General features: G+C 55.0%; 1 protein-coding gene across 3 annotated transcripts in view; it reads left to right on the top strand.

The window, feature by feature from the left end:
- Nucleotides 1-2,046: 2,046 nt before the first annotated feature.
- Nucleotides 2,047-25,076, top strand: part of NEGR1 (neuronal growth regulator 1) — a 171,374-nt gene continuing 148,344 nt past the window's right edge. For 2 of the 3 annotated variants that reach the window (XM_086841498.1, XM_086841497.1), the window contains exon 1: nt 2,083-2,387. In XM_086841498.1, coding sequence (XP_086697624.1) covers nt 2,218-2,387 — 170 coding nt within the window. In that variant the 5' untranslated portion in view covers nt 2,083-2,217. Of the gene's footprint in view, nt 2,388-25,076 lie in introns of all 3 variants that reach the window. The other variant, XM_086841499.1, reaches the window with a different exon arrangement.

Raw genomic sequence — 25,076 nt, 5'->3', positions numbered from 1 at the left:
AGGAATTGTGCTCAGTGCTAAAGGAATTGTGTCCAGTGCTAAAGGAACTGTGTCCAGTGCTAAAGGAATTGTGCTCAGTGCTAAAGGAATTGTGTCCAGTGCTAAAGGAACTGTGCTCAGTGCTAAAGGAATTGTGCTCAGTGCTAAAGGAATTGTGCTCAGTGCTAAAGGAATTGTGTCCAGTGCTAAAGGAATTGTGCTCAGTGCTAAAGGAATTGTGTCCAGTGCTAAAGGAATTGTGCTCAGTGCTAAAGGAATTGTGCTCAGTGCTAAAGGAATTGTGCTCAGTGCTAAAAGAATTGTGTCCAGTGCTAAAGGAATTGTGTCCAGTGCTAAAGGAATTGTGTCCAGTGCTAAAGGAATTGTGCTCAGTGCTAAAGGAATTGTGTCCAGTGCTAAAGGAATTGTGTCCAGTGCTAAAGGAATTGTGCTCAGTGCTAAAGGAATTGTGCTCAGTGCTCTGGGCAGTGCTGCCAGCCCCTCTCTTCCCCCTCTCCCTCTGTCCCAAGGAAGCTCTGTAGCACCGTGTGCCGCAGGGAAGGGGCACAGTTCCCTTTTGTGGACACTCCAATTCCTCCTGGCAGCTGCAAACATCTAAAGGGATGTGGTACCGAGGGGAGAAGCTTCCAGGAACGGGGATCTGGGTTTGCTGAGGGAGCGAGCGGAGGGAGCATCCTGATTACCGTCTCTTTTAATTGGAATATTCCACTCCCAAATCCTTCTGATGCAAACTGTGGCTGGGGAGGGAGGGCGCCCAGAGCCATGCACGCCCTGGCAGGGGATGAAAGGGAGATGATGGCACAGGGACAGTGGCACAGAGGAGCTGTGGGAGGGACAATCGGGACATTGTGTGGGCCAGATGTGCCTGACTCACTCTGGGAACAGCCCCGGTGGAGCAGCCCTGCAATTCCTGTTCTTGTGCAGCCTCTCTGCAGCTCCAGAGGAGAGGAATTCCTGCAGGGACCCCGGCTGAGCCCAGCGAGGCGCAGCCGGGGCTCTGCTGCTGAAAGCTGGACCTGGGAAATGTTTAACCTGGAATGTTTAACCTGGAAAGGGGGGTCTGGGTAAACAGAGGCAGCAAACAGAATCCCTGCTCCGTGTGTTTGCCCCAGCCTGGCAGGGTTGGTGTGTGTGTGCTGGAGGGGACCCCGGGGGAAAAGAGGCTGCTCATTCCTGGCTGTCTGCAGGGAGTTCAGCTGCGGGGGGGATTTGGGCTTTTTTGAAGGTCTCTGAGTGTCCCAGTGGAATTTTAGGAAATAATCTGTCAGTGCATTTATGTTCCTTGGTGAAAGGCTTTTGATGCTCTGGTGGAATCTGTCAGGCAGGGTCTCCGGATGCCCTGCTGGAATCTTGGGGGAAAATGTTGGTGGTTTATCCCTCCTTAGTGGGAAGGTCTCTGCCTGTCCTGGGAGAATTTTGGGAAGTAATCTGTCAATGGATTTTTGTTCCTTGGTGAAGGCTTCTAAACATCCCGGAAGAATCTTTCAGTGGATTTTAGGTCCTTGGCAAAGGTCTCTAGATGCCCTGGTAGAACTGTGGGAAATAACAGATCAGTGGGTTCCAGCTCCTTGGTGAGGATCTCCAAATGTCTTGTGACAATTTTAGGAAATGATCCGTTGGTGATTCTTCTTTCTCCTCGGTAAAGGTCTTTGGCTTTCCTGGTAGAATTTGGGGAAACAACCTGTCAGTGCTTTATTTGCTTTTTGGTGAAGGTCTCTAGCCTAGAGTCTTTTTTGGTTTGTTTTTTTAATTTTTTTTTTTTTTTCTAGGTAGAATATTAGGAAATGGGAGTGCCAGAGTGGGAACCCTCTGTTCCAGAAAGGTCTGGAGCTTCCAGCAGGTCCCAGGGCCCGGAGCCGGCGGTGCCGCTCCCAGCGCGGTGTGCCGGCTGTCGCTCCGCTCCCTGCGGGGTGGGTGGGCCGGGGCTCGGGGGGGCCGGGATGCCGGGGAGGGCGGAGCGGGCGGCCCGGCACGGAGGGCCGAGCATCCCTCCGCCGCCGGGCCGGTTGCCAAGGCGACGGCTGCGTGGCAACGGGGCTGGCAGCGGGGACCGCCCGGCGCCGCGCGGAGCGGAGCGGGCGCGCTCCCTCGCTCCTCGCTGGATGCTGCGGCGGCCGCCCGGGAGCAGCCGCGCTCCGCCGAGCCCAGCCGGGGCCGCCCTGCCCGGAGCAGCCGCGCTCGCTCGCTCTCGGCCGCGGGGGCCGGCGCGGAGCGGAGATGGTGCCGCTGCTGCGGGGCGCCGGGGGCTCCCACCGCTGCCTGGCCGTCGTTTTCCTCGGCCTTTGCTGGTTCCTTCCTCCCGGGAGACTCGCCGCGCCGGGCGGAGACTTCCCGGGCTCTGCCGTGGACAATCTGGTGGTCAGGAAAGGGGACACGGCCGTGCTGAGGTAGGAGGAGGCTGCGGGCGGGAGGGATGCGAGCGGCGAGCGCCGCGGCTGCCGCAGCATCCCCGAGGAGCCCCGGGCCCGGCGGGCTCGCTGCGGCGGGGCTCGGCCCGGGGCTGCTCCGGGGGATGCGGGAGCTCATCCATCCCCAGCGCTCCCGCAGCCCTGCGGCTCCGGGCCGCTCGCCGGGCCCCGGCGTGCTTTTCTTCCGCGGTTTTGCCCTTTTTAAACTCTATTTAGGAAGCCCTGGCTGTTGCTGGAAGTTTAGAAATGGGTTGTTGGGGTGAAACGATGCGGTTCTGGCTCCCGACAGCGGCCGGGGGCTCTGCGGGGCGAGCGGCGCGGGGCTGTGGCAGGGAGAGGACGATGGAACCCTGCCGGGAGCGCAGGATAAATCGGGATTATTTATTTTGATACGTAGTTCTGTATTTGCCCACGATTGGAACGCTGGCCCCACGCCACGAGCAGGTTTTGTGCTTCCCGTGGCTCTGTTCCTGCCTCTCCTCATGGACCCTGGGCTCCTCATCTCTTGACTGGAGCAAAAGCTGTTTACCAGCACTCAGACACCACAATGGACTCGAACCTTTCCTTCTGGTTTGTGTTCTGCAATCCTGTGCCTTGCCCGAACCATTCCCCCAGCCCCCGCTGTAACTTTTCATCCTTGTGTTGCACTTTTGCCTTGATCCTGCTGTAGTTCAGAACCCCCATTTTCCCCTTCTCTGCAATTCGGCTGCAGTCGGTTGAGGCTGCTGGCTGCTGAGAAATCCGTGATTTCATGAGCAGCACCCCTCGGCTATGAAGTGTCTGGTTTTTGTTGGGCTGCCACAGGAATCTCCAGGTTACAATGCATTTTATCCATAAGCATTCCTAATGATCCAACAGTCTGCTGTCAAATGCTGCACGAGGCATTTCCCGTAGGGATCTGGAAGCGTTTTTAGGCTGCTCCTGTTGTAGTAGCTCCTGAAAATACAGTAGATGTCTATGTAGGGCAGCTGACAAGTGGTTTTTATGTGTACCTCAATTATCCTCTGTATTTTGAGACGTGCTCAGGTCCTCGTGCTTTCTGTGGCGCAAATGGAGAATCAAAGGAAGGAAGAATTGGAGAGTGGTTCATTTGCAGTGCTGCAGGGGCAGTAACTCGATGTTTTCCCAGGCTGATAAGCCATAGCCGGCCACTGCTAACCTCTGTTGGGTGTGGATGTGTTTGAGCTCCCCTCTGAAGGGCGCTGTGAGCTCCGGGGCTCGGCTGCAGCACATCCCGGCCTGGGGCTCCGAGCTGGGAGTGTTAGGGAGATGCGATGGGAGCTCCGGGCTGGCAGCATCTCCTGGGTCTCCCTGGGAAGGGAGGGAGGGAGGGAGGGCCCGGTGAGCTCCGTGCGGAGCGGCAGCGGACGCTGGCAGCGCTGCTGAGCCCCGGGATGCTGGGATGCTGTGTGTGAGCCCCGGGATGCTGGGATGCTGTGTGTGAGCCCCGGGATGCTGGGATGCTGTGTGTGAGCCCCGGGATGCTGGGATGTTGTGTGTGAGCCCCGGGATGCTGGGATGTTGTGTGTGAGCCCTGGGATGCTGGGATGTTGTGTGTGAGCCCTGGGATGCTGTGTGTGAGCCCCGGGATGCTGGGATGTTGTGTGTGAGCCCCGGGATGCTGGGATGTTGTGTGTGAGCCCCGGGATGCTGGGATGCTGTGTGTGAGCCCCGGGATGCTGGGATGTTGTGTGTGAGCCCCGGGATGCTGGGATGCTGTGTGTGAGCCCCGGGATGCTGGGATGCTGTGTGTGAGCCCCGGGATGCTGGGATGTTGTGTGTGAGCCCCAGCTTCGCTCCCCTCGCTCCCCGTGCCCTCGGCTCGCTTTAAACCCGGCCTTACTCCGTTCTAAGCTGGCAGCGTGGAAGGGGCAATGGGAGAGAGGAGCAGCAGCCGCAGGCTCTGCATCCCGAGCCTCCTGCCCATCACCTCTGCCCATCACCTCTGCCCCTGTCCCTGCCCCACGCTGGGGCTGGAAATACAGCTCGTGTGCGCTGAACTCATTGCTGTAGCCATCGGAGGCGGTGGAAATCGCCCTTTGTTTAAACACGAGCTCCAGCGAGCTGGGAAAAGCCCCTTGGGTGCTGCAAATGGAGTTTGTGCTCCCAGCTCCGGAGCCAGCTGAGCTCAGCCCCTGCTCTCGCTGTGCCCTGCAGCTCCCGGGCTCTCCCGGCAGGGTGGCCGGGGGCTCCCGGGGCCAGCACCTGGTGATTGTCCCCCCCTGCTCCGGCCTCAGCCTCCCCTGCTCCGGCTTCATCCTCCCCCTGCTCCGGCTTCATCCTCCCCCTGCTCCGGCTTCATCCTCCCCCTGCTCCGGCTCCAGCCTCCCCTGCTCCGGCTTCATCCCCCCCTGCTCCGGCCTCAGCCTCCCCTGCTCCGGCTCCAGCCTCCCCTGCTCCGGCTTCATCCTCCCCCTGCTTCATCCCCCCCTGCTCCGGCTTCATCCCCCCTGCCAGCCAGGGCTCCAAAACACCCGGCCCGTGAGTGCGAGGGCAGCCGGTTTTGTGTGCCCGGGACAGACCGGGGTGTGTGCCCGGTGTGTCCCGGTGTGTCCCGGTGTGTGTGCCCGGTGTGTCCCGGTGTGTCCCGGTGTGTCCCGGTGTGTCCCGGTGTGTCCCGGGGCTGTCCCGGGGCTGTCCCGGGGCTGTGCCGGGGCTGTCCCGGGGCTGGGCTGGGGCTGTGCCGGGGCTGTCCCGGGGCTCTCCCGGGGCTGTCCCGGGGCTGTCCCGGGGCTGTCCCGGGGCTCTCCCGGGGCTGTGCCCGGAGGTGACAGCACCGGGGCTGGCCCGGGCTGCCCGCTGGGACCGGGGACAAACTCTGGCTCTCGAGTCCTGCTCTGTGCTGAGGAGGGGCAGAGCTGAGTCGGGCTCAGGGTGAGCTGGGTCCCAGTCTAAGCTGTCTAACCCAGTCTAACCCAGCTCTCACGCCAGGGTTTCCTTGTCTCGCCTGAGGATGGGGAGCAGGGGCTCCTTGGGCTGCTGAGGGTTTCCAGGAGAAGCCTCTGTGTGCTAACACCAGGTTCAGCTCCCTCGCTGGAAATGGTTAATTGGTGTAATTGTGTATCAGAGCAATCAGTGTGTTGGGGTGGGACACACAGAATGTCCCTGGTGCTGCAGGGGCACCGGGAGGGTCATTCCCCCCTGTGCCAGTCCTGGAGCGTGGCTGTCCTGGGGACACCCCCAGCCTGCTGCTGCTGCCCACCCAGAGCCACCCTGACCCCCGAGGGGCTTTGCTGGGGCCTGGGTGGCACTGGGGTGCTGGGATTGTCCAGGGGTGGCACTGGGGTGGCACAGGGGTGGCACTGGGGTGCTGGGATTGTCCAGGGGTGGCACTGGGGTGCTGGGATTGTCCAGGGGTGGCACTGGGGTGGCACAGGGGTGGCACTGGGGCGCTGGGATTGTCCCAGGGGTGGCACAGGGGTGGCACTGGGGCGCTGGGATTGTCCCAGGGGTGGCACAGGGGCGCTGGGATTGTCCAGGGGTGGCACAGGGGCGCTGGGATTGTCCAGGGGTGCACACCAGCACTCCCCAACACCAGTCACGGTGCCCACGTGTCCCTTCCCGAGGGACTGATGGAGGAGAAGGTTTGCCAAGGATGTCTCTGGGCACCTGCTTTGGTACAGAAACTGCTCAGCGTGGGGATTTGAAAGAAAACCCCTCCTTACCAAGGAGTTCTGTCTGTGATGAGTTATTTCTGCAGGCTCAGTAATTAAAGCTTGCTCCCTTTTGTTTGGTTTCAATGGGTGATGGATCCCCGCAGTCCCAACGCTGTTTGTGTTTGCTGAAGTTGTAAGGAATTCTGTCACTAACGCACTTGTTTTGCATGGCAGAATAATTTTGGGAAGCCGCTGATTCTCAGCAGTGGAATTCCATCCTGCATCCTTTCTGCATTCTTCCCAGGCAGCCGGTTAAGGTTTTATGATAACACACGAGGAAGGAGCCAGCAAGTTCTAAAAACACGGTTTTATTAAAAGAATAAATTGCTGTGGACTGGCAGGAGTTCAGGAACTGGGCTGTGCTTCCAGAACCGGGCTGTGCTTCCAGAACCGGGGCTGTGCTTCCAGAACCGGGCTGTGTTTGTTTCCAGAACCGGGGCTGTGTTTGTTTCCAGAACCAGGCTGTGTTTGTTTCCAGAACCAGGCTGTGTTTGTTTCCAGAACCGGGGCTGTGTTTGTTTCCAGAACCGGGCTGTGTTTCCAGAGCTGGGCTTCCCTTCCAGCTTTGTGACCCTTCGCAAGGTGCCCTGTGAGGAGGAGGAGGAGGGGATGCTCTGTGAGGAGGGGGATGCCCCGTGAGGAGGGAATGCTCTGTGAGGAGGAGGATGCTCTGTGAGGAGGGGATGCCCCGTGAGGAGGAGGATGCTCTGTGAGGAGGAGGAGGATGCCCCGTGAGCAGGGAATGCTCTGTGCTCCAGCACATCCATCGCTGCTGGCAGAGCGGCGGCTCCGGGACAGGAGGGTGCTCGGAGAGGTGGCAAATGCAGAGCCCGAGGCAGGGAGCTGGCAGGGACAGCCTGTGTCCCCCTTCTCCTGTCCCCTCCTGTGTCCCCTCCCCTGTCCCCTCCCTGCCTGCCCCAGAGCAGGGCTGGACACTCGTGGGGAGCAGAGGCCACCTCCGGCTGGGAGCGACTGCTCCCCCCTCGTGGGGAGTGGGATGGGGAAGTGGGGAGGAGAGGGGAACTCATGTCAGGGTGTGGGGAGGAGAGGGGAACTCATGTCAGGGTGTGGGGAGGGGATGTGGGGAGGACAGGGGAACTCATGTCAGGGTGTGGAAGAGGATGTGGGGAGGACAGAGGAACACACATCAGGATGTGGGGAGGACAGGAGAGCTCAGCACAGCACGGCAGGAAGGTGTGGGGAGGACAGGGGAGCTCACATCAGGAGGATGATGTGGAAGGAGGTGTGGGGAGGACAGGGGAGCTCAGCAGGGCAGGAAGAGGATGGGAGGACAGGGGAGCTCTCCTCAGGATGGTGTGGAAGGTGTGGGGAGGACAGGGGAGCTCATGTCAGGGTGTGGGGAGGACAGGGGAGCTCAGCAGGGCAGGAAGAGGATGGGAGGACAGGGGAGCTCTCCTCAGGATGGTGTGGAAGGTGTGGGGAGGACAGGGGAGCTCTCCTCAGGATGGTGTGGAAGGTGTGGGGAGGACAGGGGAGCTCATGTCAAGGTGTGGGGAGGACAGGGGAGCTCAGCAGGGCAGCCAGACGCGTTCCTGCCGCAGCAAAGGGAGGATCAGGAATGGTCTCCTGGCGCTGGAGCTGCTCTGGGCACGGCCGCTGTGGCTCTGGGGGAGCAGGGACTGCCAGCACTGCCTGCACAGCCAGCCTGGAGCCCCTGGGGATCCGAGTGTGCGGAGCTGCACATGATCAAAAGGGGTTTTTAGCGAGTAAAGGTTTTTATCGTGCGTTTTGTTTTCCTCAAAGCTCTCAGGTAATGAGAACGAGGCTAAGTGAGAGTACCTTTACAGCACCTTTACGTTGTGTCAGCGCAGCAAATTGGGCTTTAGAAGCTGTCATGGCTTTTAAAAAAGCAGCAGATCTTTTAGCAGTGTGTGCTTATGGAGTTTAGGGAGTGTGCTCTGTACAACAGCGTGGGTTCTCTGCACAAAGGGTTAAACCTGGGGCTGGGGCTGCTGTCCCCGAGGCTGGCAGGGACAGCAGGAGCAGGGCTGGGGGACATCAGTGTGTCCTGGGGTACATCAGTGTCTGTGTCCAGGGCTGGGGGACATCAGTGTGTCCTGGGGCTGGGGGACATCAGTGTGTCCTGGGGGACATCAGTGTGTCCTGGGGTACATCAGTGTGTCCTGGGGCTGGGGGACATCAGTGTGTCCTGGGGGACATCAGTGAGTCCTGGGGGACATCAGTGTCTGTGTCCAGGGCTGGGGTACTCATGCAGGGACAGTGACCCCGTGTCCCCATGCAGGGACAGTGACCCCATGTCCCCATGCAGGGACAGTGACCCCGTGTCCCCATGCAAGGACAGTGACCCCATGTCCCCAGTGTGCCGGGGCAGTGCCAGCACCAGCATCCCCTGCAGCCTCAGGGCTCTGTGTAATCTCATGGATTTATTCTGGGAGCTCCCTCTGGTAATTCCCGAGCTGTGGAATCCCAAGGATTCCCGGGGCAGCTTCTCAGGTGGGAATGGCTGTGGAGCCTGTGGGGCCAGGGCACCTCTGACAAACAATCTTTGCATCCAAAAGGGATCAGATCCTCAGGAGGGTGTGGGTGCCTAATTAATATTTAAATTACTGAGGGGCCAGTGACTTTTGGAGGTTGGGATTTTCCAGTTTTGCCTTCTTTTCCAAGAAGAGCCATCCTTTACAGCTGAGAGCCTTTGCCTAAGGTGGGCTGGGAAAGCTGTGCCAGACATCCATCCACTGCCATTTGTGTTACTGAGAACAGAACATTTGGGAAGGAAGTTCTGCAGCGGGGGGAGAACGGGTGGACAGTGAGTTTATTGGGAATTGGGATTTGGAAATGCTCTGGACTCATTCCAGTCCCCCCAGCTGGGCACGGCTGTGAGCACAGGCACTGCTGCCTGGGGGAGTGTGAGAAGTAGAAAAGTTCCCTTCTTTCCTTTATGATTTCAAAAGGTGCATTTCTTGACTTCCATTCTCTCGATATTCTGGTGCAATTTGGGGTCATAAATCCTTTGGCTGTGTGGAGTTTCACTCCTGAAGTGTGACCGTGGGACGTGCAGGCTCCTCTGCACACCCCTCAGTAAATGAAGCTGTTGTTTGCATAAGAATTTCCCATTTCCAATCCCTGCCAATTATTAAGCAACCACATTATGGCACTTGCCTCTTGTCTGTGCAGCAATAATAAATAAATTCAGTGCAAATTAAAATAATTTATCATTTTAAATGATGGTGAACGTTTCAGCTGCTCTGCAGAGGAACTAGCAAAACAAGGAGTCAGTAAGGGATGAAAACTGGGATTTGTTCCAAAGGGCTGTTTTGTTGAGGAGAAAGCAGAGACTTAATGACTTTCTCCTTGCCATCGTGTGTGAGAGCTGAGTGCAGCCAGTGTCCCAGGGAGAGGATCTCAGGGGTCTGGGGACTGCTCCTGTGGGGCTGGAATGGGGCTGGAAATGGGGCTGGGAATGGGGCTGGAATGGGCTGGGAATGGGGCTGGGAATGGGGCTGGGAATGGGGCTGGAATGGGCTGGGAATGGGGCTGGGATGGGCTGGGAATGGGAATGGGAATGGGGCTGGGATGGGCTGGGAATGGGGCTGGGAATGGGAATGGGAATGGGGCTGGGAATGGGGCAGAGCCAGGGCTGGCTGTCCCTGATCCCAGAGGGAATGAGCTGGTTCCTGATCCTCAGGGATGTGCAGAGGGGGATGTGTGACTGAGCTGGGTCTCTTCTCCTGATGCCCCTCGTGGCTGCTGCTGCCCACTGGGAAGGTCCAGCCTGGCCCAGGAGCTCTGGGAAGGTCCAGCCTGGCCCAGGAGCTCTGGGAAGGTTCAGCCTGGCCCAGGAGCTCTGGGAAGGTCCAGCCTGGCCCAGGAGCTCTGGGAAGGTCCAGCCTGGCCCAGGAGCTGCCCCACAGCCCTGGCCTGCAGTAAATCTGCAGTGTCACTGGTGTCACTGGCTTTCAGAGTGGAGCTGGAAAAGCAGGGTGGCCAGATCAGAGTGTTGAATGTGGCAGCTGATCCTTGGTGAGTGGCACGTGGGGATAAAGGTGGTGACAGAGATGAGGAGGAGCTGAGCATTATCCCTGGTGCCATCTGCCATGGGATCAGAGCCTCCCTGCCCAAACCCCGCTGGTCAGAGGCTGCTGGGGGCAGGGCTGTGCTCCGAGCAGCGACACAGGGAGCTGGAAATGCCTGCTGGAGCCCCAGGGCTTGTCTCAGCCCTTCCCAGCACAGGGCTGGGATGGCCAAAGCCTCTGGAGTTTCTGCTTTTCCAGCCCTGGAGTCCCACGGAGTCTCCTGTGGGAGAGCTGGTGACCACAGAGCATCCCAGGGTCCCTGAGCTGGTGTTCCTCCTCTGCTCCTGAGCTGCTGTCCTTCCTCTGCTCCTGAGCTGGTGTCCTCTGCTCCTGAGCTGGTGTCCTCTGCTCCTGAGCTGGTGTCCTCTGCTCCTGAGCTGGTGCTCCTCCTCTGCTCCTGAGCTGGTGTCCCTCCTCTGCTCCTGAGCTGGTGTTCCCCCTCTGCTCCTGAGCTGGTGTCCTCTGCTCCTGAGCTGCTGTTCCTCCTCTGCTCCTGAGCTGGTGTCCCTCCTCTGCTCCTGAGCTGGTGTTCCTCCTCTGCTCCTGAGCTGGTGTCCTCTGCTCCTGAGCTGGTGTTCCCCCTCTGCTCCTGAGCTGGTGTTCCCCCTCTGCTCCTGAGCTGGTGTCCTTCCTCTGCTCCTGAGCTGGTGTCCTTCCTCTGCTCCTGAGCTGGTGTTCCTCCTCTGCTCCTGAGCTGGTGTTCCTCCTCTGCTCCTGAGCTGGTGTTCTCTGCTCCTGAGCTGGTGTTCCTCCTCTGCTCCTGAGCTGGTGTCCTCTGCTCCTGAGCTGGTGTCCTCTGCTCCTGAGCTGGTGTTCCCCCTCTGCTCCTGAGCTGGTGTTCCTCCTCTGCTCCTGAGCTGGTGTTCTCTGCTCCTGAGCTGGTGTCCCTCCTCTGCTCCTGAGCTGGTGTCCTTCCTCTGCTCCTGAGCTGGTGTCCTTCCTCTGCTCCTGAGCTGGTGTTCTCTGCTCCTGAGCTGGTGTTCCTCCTCTGCTCCTGAGCTGGTGTCCCTCCTCTGCTCCTGAGCTGGTGTCCTCTGCTCCTGAGCTGGTGTCCTCTGCTCCTGAGCTGGTGTTCCTCCTCTGTTCCTGAGCTGGTGTTCTCTGCTCCTGAGCTGGTGTTCCCCCTCTGCTCCTGAGCTGGTGTTCCCCCTCTGCTCCTGAGCTGGTGTTCCCCCTCTGCTCCTGAGCTGGTGTTCCCCCTCTGCTCCTGAGCTGGTGTCCTCTGCTCCTGAGCTGGTGTCCCTCCTCTGCTCCTGAGCTGGTGTTCCTCCTCTGCTCCTGAGCTGGTGTCCCTCCTCTGCTCCTGAGCTGGTGTTCCCCCTCTGCTCCTGAGCTGCTGTTCTCTGCTCCTGAGCTGGTGTTCTCTGCTCCTGAGCTGGTGTTCCCCCTCTGCTCCTGAGCTGGGCTCCCAGAAAGGTGGAGCTGGAGAGTGGAGTCCCCTCCCTGGGCTTAGCAGGGTGATGAGGGCTGGGGGCTCACAGCTCCTCCCAGCCCAGATCTCTCTTTGGGGGATGTTTCTCTGCAGACTTTGCTGTTGTGTGCCTGAGCTGTGGCCAGGGGAGGGGCAGTGACTGCCGAGGGAAGAGGAAACCTGATGCAGTTCCAGGTGCAGAGCCTTGGCCACATCCAGGGGAGGAGGGGCAGCAGGAATCTGTTATGAAAGTGGCCTAATTATAACGAGCAGTTTTCCCTCTGGCTGGAACAAGTGGACTAGAAAATTGTACTAGACTTTTCATTCAGAGACTATTAAAGAGCAGAGGAAGAGAGAACAAAATATAGCTTTTGTCACTGCTCTTCTTATTCCTTTATTTTTTGTAAAGAGTCCTGCACACAGTCAGAAATTAGTTTCAAATTAATTTAATTATCATATTTAGTTTGTGATTTTTTTAACCTGCATCAATCCCCTGGATGTTCCATTTCCAGCAGTGTGAAGGTGCAGGTGCTGAGCACAGAGCACGGGGGTCACTTGTGGGGCTGGGGGATGTGGGGGGCTGAGGCAGCAGTGAAAAGCTCTCCCAGCCCAGGGTGAGAGGAGATGGGTGGGCAGCAGGGGGAATGTGGCTGGTCTGGGGAGGGGGGAGAGGTCAGTGTGGGGTGTGTGGGGGCAGAGAGGATGCAGGAACAGGGGAGGTGACACCTGGTGACCTGTGTCACCTCCCCTGAGGGTGCTGAGCTGAAGGGGGCAGGTTTAGATCGGGTGTCAGGAATAAACCCTTCAAGCCAAGGAAGAGTCACTCTCCGGGTTCACACAAACTCGGGGTTGGTGACCTCCCCCAGCTCTGCTTTGTTTGCTGTGGGTTTGGTTTCTGCAAGCATCACCCCCAGATATTTACCCTGAGCTGGATCCTCCCTGTGATTTATTGGAGCTGTACTGACCAGATCACTTCCCAAACACCTTCTGAGCATCCCCTTCCCACAGCCCCTTCTGGATTCCTGGCTGCCGGCCTGGCTCTGCGCTGAGTCACAACCAGCTCCACTCTCAGGGATAAAGAAATGCACTGAGTCATCCCTAACCTTCCATTCCACTTCTTTATTTCCATTAATACCTCAAAACAATATTCCTTCCGAGCCCTCACTCGGCTAATCTTGTAAAGGAAAATGGATTTGGATGTGTATAAAACAGTCACAAAATCAAAAACGTAGATGGAATTCACAGGAACTGAGCTTTTCAAGGCAGCCAGCCCAGAACCATCACTCTGGAATTAAAAACAAATCTGATTCCAGGAAATCACCTTCCCTGCAGCTGCCTTCAGCGAGCTGGGGGAGAGGAGAGCAGGGGACAGCAGCCCGAGCCAGCAGCTCTGCAGGGACAGCCCAGCATGGACAGGGCTCAGAGACAGCTCCTGGGGCACGAGGAGCTCGCTGGGGACAGGGATGGGGACAGGGATGGGGACAGGGATGGGGACAGGGATGGGGACAGGGATGGGGACAGGGCCAGGGCTGGGGACAGGGATGGGGACAGGGCTGGGGACAGGGCTGGGGACAGGGATGGGGACAGGGCTGGGGACAGGGCTGGGGACAGGGATGGGGACAGGGCTGGGGACAGGGATGGGGACAGAGATGGGGACAGGGATGGGGACAGGGACAGGGCTGGGGACAGGGACAGGGCTGGGGACAGGGCTGGGGACAGGGCTGGGGACAGGGCTGGGGACAAGGACAGGGCTGGGGACAGGGACAGGGCTGGGGACAGGATGGAGGGGAGCAGGTCCCAGACCCATCCCGGGGCAAACCCAGGAACCAGCCGCTCCCAGATCAGGGGAGAAAACCCGTTCTTCATGAATTAAAAGCAGATAAATGACAGGAGCCAAAGCACTGCTGGGAAAGGCTTTGGGTGTGGAAGAGAAATCCCTGTCTGGGAGGGGCTGGGCTGGGTTCCCAGAGCAGCTGGGGCTGTCCCTGCATCCCTGCAGTGTCCCAGGCCAGGCTGGATGGGTTTGGAGCAGCCTGGGACAGTGGGAGCTGTCCCTGCCATGGCTGGGGTTTGGATGGAGCTGAGCTTTAAAGTCCTCACCAACCCAAACCAGTCTGGGAGTTTCTCCCTGGGAGAATTGTGTGTTTATATAATTGTTCTGTTTGTTTGGGTTGGTTTCGTTTTGTTTCTGTATTTTTCATTTCTTTGTTTGCTTTTTCCTTTCGCTTTGTTTTCGGTTGTGTGTTTTGTTCTGGCAGCTGTGTGCAGCATCCCAGATTCCAGGATTTTCTGGGAATATTGGCTCGGGCTGCCCCCAGCCCCGATGTGGCAGAGCTCGGTGGGATTGATGTTCTGACCCTGTGCTGGGGGAGCTTTTTAACATTCCTGTGCCTCAACAAAACGGAGACTGTTCCTGTAGTGGTTCCAAAAACATTTTCACCAGCTAAGAAGTTCTTTAAATAGTCCTCAGCGAGTGAGGCTGCTAATTTGCATGACAGCTTGATTAAATGTAACCTGCTTCCACAATTTATTTTGAAACTGCCCAACATTTTCATCCCATGCCATTAATTTTGCATTTGTAGACTGGCTTGATTATTGAAGAAGGAAGGTGATTTTACCACCTTTGTTGGTGTGAGTTCAAATCCATCCTGAAAAATGGCCTGAAAGTGGTTATAAATAACCAATGCCTTTGCTCCACATAGAGATCTGCTGGGGCTGGTGGTGTGCTGCAGCAGGAAATGAAGATTTAGGTGGTTTAATGACCATCTTTGAGTTCAGCAGAGCTGGGGCTGCCCTCGTGGCTCCGTGTTGTGAAGTCTGTTCTGAGCGTGTGGCTTTGGGGACCCAAACCAGCAATGGCTCAGGGTGCCTCTTACACAGGTGCTCCATTTTCCCCAGGAAGGGATATTTTTAGGAAAACAGAGCCTCAGATGCTCTGGCAGAGCTGAGGCCCTTCCCTCTGGCAGTGTTTCTGTTCAGAAATGGGCCGTAGCTCCTGGCTTTCCGTGCTGCTGGAGCTGCCACATGTTGGTGCCAAGTCCTGCAGAAAAGGGTCCAGGCAAGATCCTCTAAAACTTATTTCTACACTAATTTAATCAGCTCCAGTTTCCAGGGCAAGACAGAAACAGAGTATTTCAGATTCCTTGCAAAACTGGAGCCTAAACTAAAAATTATTTAGGTTATCGACCATCTGTTCTCAAAGGATGGTTTCATGAACATGGCTGTGAATGCAATTTTTAGGTGAAGCTCATAAAATTCCTCCCTTCTTTTTTTCATTTTTTTTTTGTTCCCTTTTTGAATGTTGCTATAATTCCACACTTTTGCCCTGCAGGCAGGTTCTGGATCCTTCTGGATCCCCTTGGTTACCCCTCGTTCCCTCTCTCTTGCAGTCTCCACGAGGGTGGCACAGAGTTGCTGTTCTATTTCACATTTGCAAACTGAAACGTTCACTTTCCTGCTGAGCTGTCCTTGCAGATACCTACCAAGGAACTTTCCTTAACAGAAAGTTTAATATGAAATATTAAAAATTAAACATTATTTATTATTAAATAATAAAAATTAAATTAAATATTAAATAATAATATTAAAAGAAAATAAAATCCCTTCTGTCTCACTTCTGCCAGTCCCAGTGAGGGGACGCTTCCTTGGACAGGGCTGGGATCCAGAGGTGTGCACATCTGGGCATGGAGGAGACTCCAAAAGCTTTGCCCCCATGGAAACATGTGGGACCTGTTTTCCCAAAGCTGCTGGCAGAGCAGAAAGGGGCAGAGGAGGGAGAAAAATATTGTATGGGGAATAAAAAAAATGTTTACAGGGAGAGGCTTCAGGAATTGCGGCTAATGAGTTTGGCAGAACGGTTTTAGGCACCCTCATTGTGCTGGAGAATGTTTTCATGTCAAAAAACTCCAAAAATCCAATCTTGGCAAAAACCCATAATGCAAACTAATGACTAAAAGCTGAAACGGAACAATTCCAACTTAAGTGTGGAGTGAGGGCTTTAGAGGCAATTAACTGCTGGAATCAGCTCTCAAAGCAATGCAGGGCTCCTCATCTCCAGCCTGCTTGCCTCTGCAGAAGGTACCTGGAGGCCCTTTGTTGAGCTGAGTGATGTCAGGAGGGGTTTCTTGGACAGAGGGAAGGGAGAAATTCCTTTTTTCCCAGCCCAGAGGGGTGCAGGGCTCTGCTGAAGCCCAGCTCCCCACACCAGCACCGCTGGTGTCACAGCAGAGAACAACTGTGGGCTCTTTTGAGGGTTTCCTGGGCCCACAGCTTTGTTTCTGAGTGTTAATGGGTGTCTGCACAATTAATTCTGTTCTTTAAAATACATTAAATTCTTATTTGATTGTAGTGCCAAAAGTCAGACTGCTGTAGTGACCCAAATGGATGCTGTTGTGTGCGGGAATGTGACTGAGAATATTCTAATGTAGGCTGCAGGCCTGGAAAAAAATGCAGAACCTGTTCAAGGGATGACCTTTGCCTTGTCATTGTCACCCCTGTGGCAGCACAGGGCTGCAGGGGCAGCTGAGCTGGTTCCAGCTCCTGCTGGAGCCAGAGCTGCCAGCTCCGAGCACTGCCCTGCCTTTCCCCACAGTTATTCAGGAAACAATTTACTCCTGTGTCCTCTGCTCATAAAGCCATAAATCTGGGCTATGAGTAAACAGCTCAATTTAACAGTCAATTTTATCTGCAGATTGTGGAAGTCAGGAGTGTGGAGCAGCAGGGATTTCTGTGGGGAGCAGGGATTTCTGTGGGGAGCAGGGATTTCTGTGGAGCAGTGATTTCTGTGGGGAGCAGGGATTTCTGTGGAGCAGCAGGGATTTCTGTGAGGAGCAGGGATTTCTGTGGGGAGCAGGGATTTCTGTGGGGAGCAGTGATTTCTGTGGTACAGCAGGGATTTCTGTGGGGAGCAGTGATTTCTGTGTGGAGCAGGGATTTCTGTGTGGAGCAGGGATTTCTGTGGGGAGCAGGGATTTCTGTGGGGAGCAGGGATTTCTGTGGAGAGCAGGGATTTCTGTGGGGAGCAGGGATTTCTGTGGAGCAGGGATTTCTGTGGGGAGCAGGGATTTCTGTGGAGCAGGGATTTCTGTGGGGAGCAGGGATTTCTGTGGAGCAGGGATTTCTGTGGAGAGCAGGGATTTCTGTGGGGAGCAGGGATTTCTGTGGAGAGCAGGGATTTCTGTGGAGCAGGGATTTCTGTGGGGAGCAGGGATTTCTGTGGGGAGCAGTGATTTCTGTGGGGAGCAGGGATTTCTGTGTGGAGCAGGGATTTCTGTGGGGAGCAGGGATTTCTGTGGAGCAGGGATTTCTGTGGAGCAGGGATTTCTGTGGGGAGCAGTGATTTCTGTGGAGCAGGGATTTCTGTGGAGCAGGGATTTCTGTGGAAAGCAGGGATTTCTGTGGGGAGCAGGGATTTCTGTGGGGAGCAGGGATTTCTGTGGGGAGCAGTGATTTCTGTGGAGCAGGGATTTCTGTGGGGAGCAGTGATTTCTGTGGAGCAGGGATTTCTGTGGGGAGCAGGGATTTCTGTGGGGAGCAGGGATTTCTGTGGAGCAGGGATTTCTGTGGGGAGCAGGGATTTCTGTGGGGAGCAGTGATTTCTGTGGAGCAGGGATTTCTGTGGGGAGCAGTGATTTCTGTGGAGCAGTGATTTCTGTGGGGAGCAGTGATTTCTGTGGAGCAGTGATTTCTGTGGGGAGCAGCAGGGATTTCTGTGGGGAGCAGTGATTTCTGTGGGGAGCAGCAGGGATTTCTGTGTGGAGCAGGGATTTCTGTGTGGAGCAGTGATTTCTGTGGAAAGCAGGGATTTCTGTGGGGAGCAGGGATTTCTGTGTGGAGCAGTGATTTCTGTGGAAAGCAGGGATTTCTGTGGAGCAGCAGTGATTTCTGTGGAGCAGTGATTTCTGTGGGGAGCAGGGATTTCTGTGGGGAGCAGGGATTTCTGTGGAGAGCAGGGATTTCTGTGGGGAGCAGGGATTTCTGTGGAGCAGGGATTTCTGTGGAGAGCAGGGATTTCTGTGGAGCAGGGATTTCTGTGGAGCAGGGATTTCTGTGGGGAGCAGGGATTTCTGTGGGGAGCAGGGATTTCTGTGGGGAGCAGGGATTTCTGTGGGGAGCAGTGATTTCTGTGGAGCAGCAGTGATTTCTGTGGGGAGCAGGGATTTCTGTGGAGCAGCAGTGATTTCTGTGGTACAGCAGGGATTTCTGTGGGGAGCAGGGATTTCTGTGGGGAGCAGGGATTTCTGTGGAGCAGTGATTTCTGTGGGGAGCAGGGATTTCTGTGGTACAGCAGTGATTTCTGTGGGGAGCAGGGATTTCTGTGGAGCAGTGATTTCTGTGTGGAGCAGGGATTTCTGTGGGGAGCAGGGATTTCTGTGGGGAGCAGGGATTTCTGTGGTACAGCAGTGATTTCTGTGGGGAGCAGGGATTTCTGTGGGGAGCAGTGATTTCTGTGGAGCAGTGATTTCTGTGTGGAGCAGGGATTTCTGTGGGGAGCAGGGATTTCTGTGGGGAGCAGGGATTTCTGTGGAGCAGCAGTGATTTCTGTGGGGAGCAGGGATTTCTGTGGAGCAGTGATTTCTGTGGGGAGCAGGGATTTCTGTGGGGAGCAGGGATTTCTGTGGGGAGCAGGGATTTCTGTGGTACAGCAGGGATTTCTGTGGGGAGCAGGGATTTCTGTGGGGAGCAGGGATTTCTGTGGGGAGCAGTGATTTCTGTGGAGAGCAGTGATTTCTGTGGGGAGCAGGGATTTCTGTGGGGAGCAGGGATTTCTGTGGGGAGCAGGGATTTCTGTGGAGCAGGGATTTCTGTGGAGCAGGGATTTCTGTGTGGAGCAGGGATTTCTGTGGGGAGCAGCAGTGATTTCTGTGGTACAGCAGGGATTTCTGTGGGGAGCAGGGATTTCTGTGGTACAGCAGGGATTTCTGTGGGGAGCAGGGATTTCTGTGGGGAGCAGGGATTTCTGTGGTACAGCAGGGATTTCTGTGGGGAGCAGGGATTTCTGTGGGGAGCAGGGATTTCTGTGGAGAGCAGGGATTTCTGTGGGGAGCAGGGATTTCTGTGGGGAGCAGGGATTTCTGTGGAGAGCAGGGATTTCTGTGGTACAGCAGGGATTTCTGTGGGGAGCAGGGATTTCTGTGGTACAGCAGGGATTTCTGTGGGGAGCAGGGATTTCTGTGGGGAGCAGGGATTTCTGTGGGGAGCAGGGATTTCTGTGGAGCAGGGATTTCTGTGGGGAGCAGTGATTTCTGTGGAGCAGGGATTTCTGTGGAGCAGGGATTTCTGTGGGGAGCAGGGATTTCTGTGGGGAGCAGGGATTTCTGTGGAGCAGGGATTTCTGTGGAGCAGGGATTTCTGTGGGGAGCAGGGATTTCTGTGGGGAGCAGGGATTTCTGTGGGGAGCAGGGATTTCTGTGGAGAGCAGGGATTTCTGTGGTACAGCAGGGATTTCTGTGGGGAGCAGGGATTTCTGTGTGGAGCAGTGATTTCTGTGGTACAGCAGGGATTTCTGTGGGGAGCAGGGATTTCTGTGGTACAGCAGGGATTTCTGTGGGGAGCAGGGATTTCTGTGGGGAGCAGGGATTTCTGTGGAGCAGTGATTTCTGTGTGGAGCAGTGATTTCTGTGGTACAGCAGGGATTTCTGTGGAGCAGGGATTTCTGTGGGGAGCAGGGATTTCTGTGGAGCAGGGATTTCTGTGGTACAGCAGGGATTTCTGTGTGGAGCAGTGATTTCTGTGGGGAGCAGGGATTTCTGTGTGGAGCAGGGATTTCTGTGTGGAGCAGGGATTTCTGTGTGGAGCAGGGATTTCTGTGGGGAGCAGGGATTTCTGTGGGGAGCAGAGGAGAGGTGTCTGTGTGTTCATTCCTGCGCAGGGGCCGGCGTGCAGGGCTGGCCAGGCTCTGCTAATTGCAATTAGGGGAGGGAGGATGGAGCAGTGGAGATCCCTGAGAGCAGCTCGCTGGCCCTGGGAGCCCATGCCAGAGCACGGCTGCTGGCTCACACGCCTTGGGATGCTGCCCACGCCAGGCCTGATTAATTTCCTTTAACTTCCCAAACTCCTGAGAGTCCCAGGGTTCATACAGAGGGCTCTGGGAGCAGGAACACCCAGAGGGAAAGGAGTTACAGCTCAAACGAGAAGCTGCACAGAAGGTTCGAGTGCAGGTGTCCAGAGCTGCTGTGGCTGGCCCTGGATCCCTGGATCTCTGGATCCCTGGTTCCCTGGATCCCTGGTTATCTGGATCCCTGGATATCTGGTTCCCTGGTTATCTGGATCCCTGGTTCCCTGGATCCCTGGATCTCTGGTTCCCTGGTTCCCTGCATCCCTGGTTCCCTGGATCCATGGATCCCTGGATCCCTGCATCCCTGGATCCCTGCATCCTTGGTTCCCTGGATCCCTGGACCCCTGGATCTCTGGATCCCTGGATCCCTGGATCCCTGGATCTCTGTATCTCTGGATCCCTGGACCTCTGCATCCCTGCATCCCTGCACCCCTGCATCCCTGGTTCTCTGGTTCCCTGCATCCCTGGATCCCTGGTTCCCTGGATCCCTGGATCCCTGGATCTCTGGTTCCCTGCATCCCTGGTTCTCTGGATCTCTGTATCTCTGTATCCCTCGTTCTCTGTATCTCTGTATCTCTGTATCTCTGCATCCCTGGATCCCTGGATCCCTGGATCTCTGGTTCCCTGCATCCCTGGTTCTCTGGATCTCTGTATCTCTGTATCCCTCGTTCTCTGTATCTCTGTATCTCTGTATCTCTGCATCCCTGGATCCCTGGATCCCTGGATCTCTGGTTCCCTGGATCCCTGGCAGTGTCCCAGGCCAGGCTGGCACAGGGGCTGGAACTGGATGAGCTCTCTCCACATTTCCTCAGTTGCTGGAAGCTTTCAGGAGGTGTCAGACGATGCCCCGAGGCTCTGGGGTGGGTGGCAGGTCCCTGTGGGGCATCCCCAGGGTGCTGGGAATCTGCCTGCCCGGGTTTAATGAAGATATCCCCTATCCTGGGGATCGGATTTACTGTCACTGTTAATGCAATCTCCGAGAAAAACTCGGGCTCTGACATTCCCAGGACAGGGACAGAATCCATTGCAGGTGAGCACAGAAACTCACCCTGCGAGGAACCTGCGACTGTCACCGCTGAACATCTCTGCTAATGAACTGGGTATTATGTGAGACAGGAAAAACTCCCTCGCTCTCTTCATTTACTTTGAATAATTCATTAGCTCGTGCTCCTCACCCATGGCAGTCTAGGTAAATCCCACACTGCAGCTGCTAATTAGAGTTGCAGGATGAAGAGAAGCCACTAATGAGATGCGAGACAAGTCCTCCAACAATAGAGAGGAACTTGTAGGCGCAGAAAGTTTTATTGTTGGTTTTCACAGGAGGGTGAGGAATTCCCACTTGTTCCAGAACAGGACTGGATCGCTCAGCACAGCTCCCTGGCAGGAGGGGACAGCCGGGGGGATTTGGGATCTGCTCCCAGGAACAGGGACAGGAGGAGAGGGAACGGCCCCAGGCTGGGCCAGGGGAGCTCAGGGTGGGCAGCAGCAGGAATTTCCCCATGGAAAGGGGGGCCAGGCCCTGGAACTGCCCAGGGAGGGTTGGATCCCCATCCCTGGAGGTGCCCAGGGAATTCCTGGAGGTGACACTGGGTGCTCTGGGTGGGCATCGGGCACAGCTGGAACTCCATGGGCTGGGAGGGATTTTCCAACCTCAGGGATCCTGAGAGGAGCAGGAAGCACCTCTGGCACCAAGATGGGTCCTTACTGGTCATCCAAACATGGTGAAAAATAGGGCAATATTTCACATTTTACTTACATTTAAAGAGTAGAGACAGTAAATTTGTGTGGATTTTACCAGACAATTCATGGATAAGTGCAGTGCTAAAATAACACCTCTGTTCCAGGTCATATTTTATAGGTTACAGCAAACCCTCGTTACCTGTGTGAGGGTCTGGGTGTGCAGTGTGGTCAAGGGGACCAAAGCAGCGACCTCAGGGAATGAAAAACACAGCTACAGCTTTGGATGGTAGAAATTAATATTTCTGGCGTTTGCTTCTGTAATGTGAGATATAGAAACAGAATGATGTTCACACATATACACAAGGAGTTCACAGAGTACACAAAACTGCCTTTGTATTGTTTGTGTTGATAGGCTGGTTCACTACATGGACATTTCTGATTTTGCAACACATTTCAATGTGTTTTCTGCTGCTTGGGAATGAGATATCCAGAGACCTGTGTGGGGACATGGAGGTGGATAAAAAGTACACTTTTAATGATTATTTTCAATGTGCAAATTGCACCTCGCTACTCAGCCAAAATCAGCTGACTTCAAGCACTTTATCTTATTAAAGAAAACATCTGCCAGGGAAATGTGTGCAGCAGAGGCTCCCTGAGCCCGGGCTGGGCGGGTGTGAGGAGGGTGAGAAACCCTGGGAAAGACGTTCTGGAGCAGCTGCTGTCCTGGGGAAATAGGGAAATATTAACACTGCACCTTTCTAATAAAGGAAATGGAGATGGAGCTGAGACACACGTGGCTGTGATTTAAAATGCAAGCAACCTCTGCAAATCAATAGGAGCTCTATAAAAAGGGTTCAAAGTGATAATGCAAATGAATCCTGGGGAGAAATATTCCAGGCAGGCACAGCAGATCCCTGCCCCTGTGAGCCTGCTGCAGTCTGCAGGAACACTTGTGGGCTGGGGGACATCCTGCTGTCCCTGTGCCACCCCTGGCCCTGCTGGGTGTCCTGGGGTGTCCTGTGGTGTCCTGGAGTATCCTGGGGGTGTCCTGGGGGCGTCCTGGGGGTGTCCTGGGGTTGTCCTTGTGCCAGGGGAGCTGCTGGAAACCCTCCAGCTCCAGCAGCCTGGGGGGGCTGCAGCATTTGAACAGAAAAGTGAAGCTTCCTCGTTAGACACAGTGACAAATAATCTGCACAAGGACTCATTAGCAGAAAGTGTAATTATTGCATCTTGCATTGAAAATTATTTAAAGCACTATTCTTGACAAATAAAGCAGCTGACCCTTGATTAAAAGAGATGATGGGTGTGAGTAATTAAAGCCACACTAAATGTAATACATCTTCAAAGCATCCCTGTGCAATTTGTCTTCTCTTGCTTCTTTTGAAAGCTTCTCCTGCTTGTTTGAGGTTGCTCCTCCAAGGATTCTGAATAACCAAATTATTCTGTTGGTTAGTGAATTGGAAATTAATTTCCTAACCTTGATCATAAAAGTTCTGGGAGAGACCTGGGCCTCTTCACAGCAGGAGAAATCCACTCAGCAGCAGAACAACTGTCATTTGAAAAGATCCCTTCCCCAGAAGTTGTTAGAAAGAAAGGTGAGCAGAGCTCACTCAGGGTGTTGGGAGCCGAGGCACTTCCAGCACGGTAGGAAAGGGAATTTTCAGCTCTCTGGAGCTGTTCCTGCTCCCCAGGACAGAGAACAACACAAATTTCTGCTGCAGAAATCCATTCCCAGCCACAGGGGAAGGGGGTGAGGCTGGGGAGGCTGAGAGGGGGCTCAGGCAGGGTTTGGGCTGGGGTTGCAAGGCTCTACTCACTGCAGTGCCAAGGCTGTCGTGTGTTTTTAATCAAATGGGGGTTTGGAAAAGCTGGGGACTCGGGGCTTTGCCCTTCCCAAGGTTCCCAAAGCCTTCCAAAGGAAGGCACTGTGATGTTTTTGCTTTTTACAATGTTTGTATTTTGTGTAGTGAGGAACCTTGGCTTTCCCATTTGGTAATTTAAATTTGTACAGGTCACAGAACCATTGCAGGGCTCATCTTTTACTGGTCTTAAATGGTTCTCTTGCTGTAAATCAAATAGGCTTCAATGTGTTTGTGCCCATGAATTAATTAATTTCACAGTGATATAAAATCAGTGTTTCACAATCAAAGTCTTCTCCCTTTCTGAAGTCTGAGGTGGTGCAATCCAAGGGCACAGGACTCTGCCATCACACTTATAAGCAGTGGAAATCTTTCTTCCTCAGCCTAGAAATCCAAGAGCTTTCAGCCTTTAAAGGCAAAGGAAATTTTTCCCTCCCCCTTGTCAGCTGGGAGTGCTCAGGAGCTGGATCCACACCATGGATGGGCAGGATGCAACCAAATGCCAGGCCTGGAATCATGGAATCATCCAATCTCCTGAGCTGGCCAGGACCCAGCAGGATCCCAGAACTTGCTGCTTTCTCCAGGAAAACACGAGCCTGAAGTGCTGCAGCCTCGCTGGGAAGGGCCAGAGCTTGCCATGGGCAGGGGCAGAGCTGCAGGATCTGCTGCTCCCAGCCACTGTCACAAACGGGAATCAAGAGCAGGCAGGAAAACTTCTTCTGTACCCACGGCCAAAACACGGCAAGAAATGATTCAGGAGACTGCAAGTTCAGTCCTGAAGGCTTCAGAGAGCTGGCCCAGCTTGCCAGGGTGCTTCACCTTGGTTTGATCTCGGATGGGAGAGCAGAGCTGAGGTCCCTCCTCCCTTTCCTGCTGAGATTCCACTCGCTCAGTGCACTGTTGGGAAAACAAGGAAAGCTGGGTGCCTGTGCTGGGAGGGATCTGTGCACTGGGACTGGTTTTAGAGCCCTGGAGCTGCAGCTGTCCCAGCCCTGGCTGCCCCTGCCCCTCCTTTCCGAGCTCCTGCACAAGGAGTTTACTCCAGAGCTGGTTCCAGAGGAAGACAGACGCCTTTTCTCTTCCTCAGAGTTGTCTGGGTGACTAATTTGTGCTATTTCAGTGATAAATTAGTCAATATTGCTGAGCACCCACGTTTTAAATCCCTTTTTTGTTTCTTTGGGCCCTTCAGGTGTCATTTTTAGTCTGGCCATGCATGCTGTCTGTACAGACACACACTGCCAGCAGTGAGACTGGCCCTGGAATGTGTCTGTGCTCTCCCTGCCACCGGAATTTGCCATTTCCTTCCTACAAATGAGAGTGAAGTTTGGTAACACAAGTGGGAGTTTTGCCTTCTATCAGAATTAGAGAACAGATTCACCTGATTCTTTTCATCTAAGCCCAAAAGCAGGCTCTGTACATCTGAGTTCCCATTTTCCTGCATGAATTTCCCAGGCAATCTCAGCAATTGAGGCACAAGTGGGTTTTTATTGAAGGTGGGCGCAGCTGACGTGCCCATAAACACTCCCCAGAGCTCTCCCCCAGCCTGCTGATTGCTTTGTGCGAGAACAGGCAGAGGATAAATATGAAGAGCAAGACTTGGAGGCAGCTTAATAAAGCTGCACTGCTGTCAATGCAGCGAGGGCAATTTCAGTGCTTTCGAAGGAGTGTAAGTGTAAAATATGAAATGGAGGCAGCGTGGGACAGGCTGCAGGCAGAGATGGATGGGTGTGTGCCGAGCTCGGGGGTCTGGCAGCCCAAATTCCCCACCCACACGCTCATTTATTTTCACAATAATGTGTTTTTAATACCAGCATTTGAATCTGCCTGCATTCTGAGCTGCATTATCTGCAGAGAAACGCCTGAGCTGTGGCTGAGAGTCCTCAGAGATGTTTGTGAACCTGAAAAGAGACAGATTTCTTATTCCTGTTAGTGTCACAGAATCCCAGATGGT

Source organism: Cyanistes caeruleus, chromosome 9 (genome assembly GCF_971803275.1).
Source record: "Cyanistes caeruleus chromosome 9, bCyaCae1.hap1.1, whole genome shotgun sequence".
NCBI lineage: Eukaryota > Metazoa > Chordata > Aves > Passeriformes > Paridae > Cyanistes > Cyanistes caeruleus.
The sequence above is the reverse complement of the archived record's forward strand: the minus strand, read 5'-3'. Positions and strand labels throughout refer to the sequence as shown.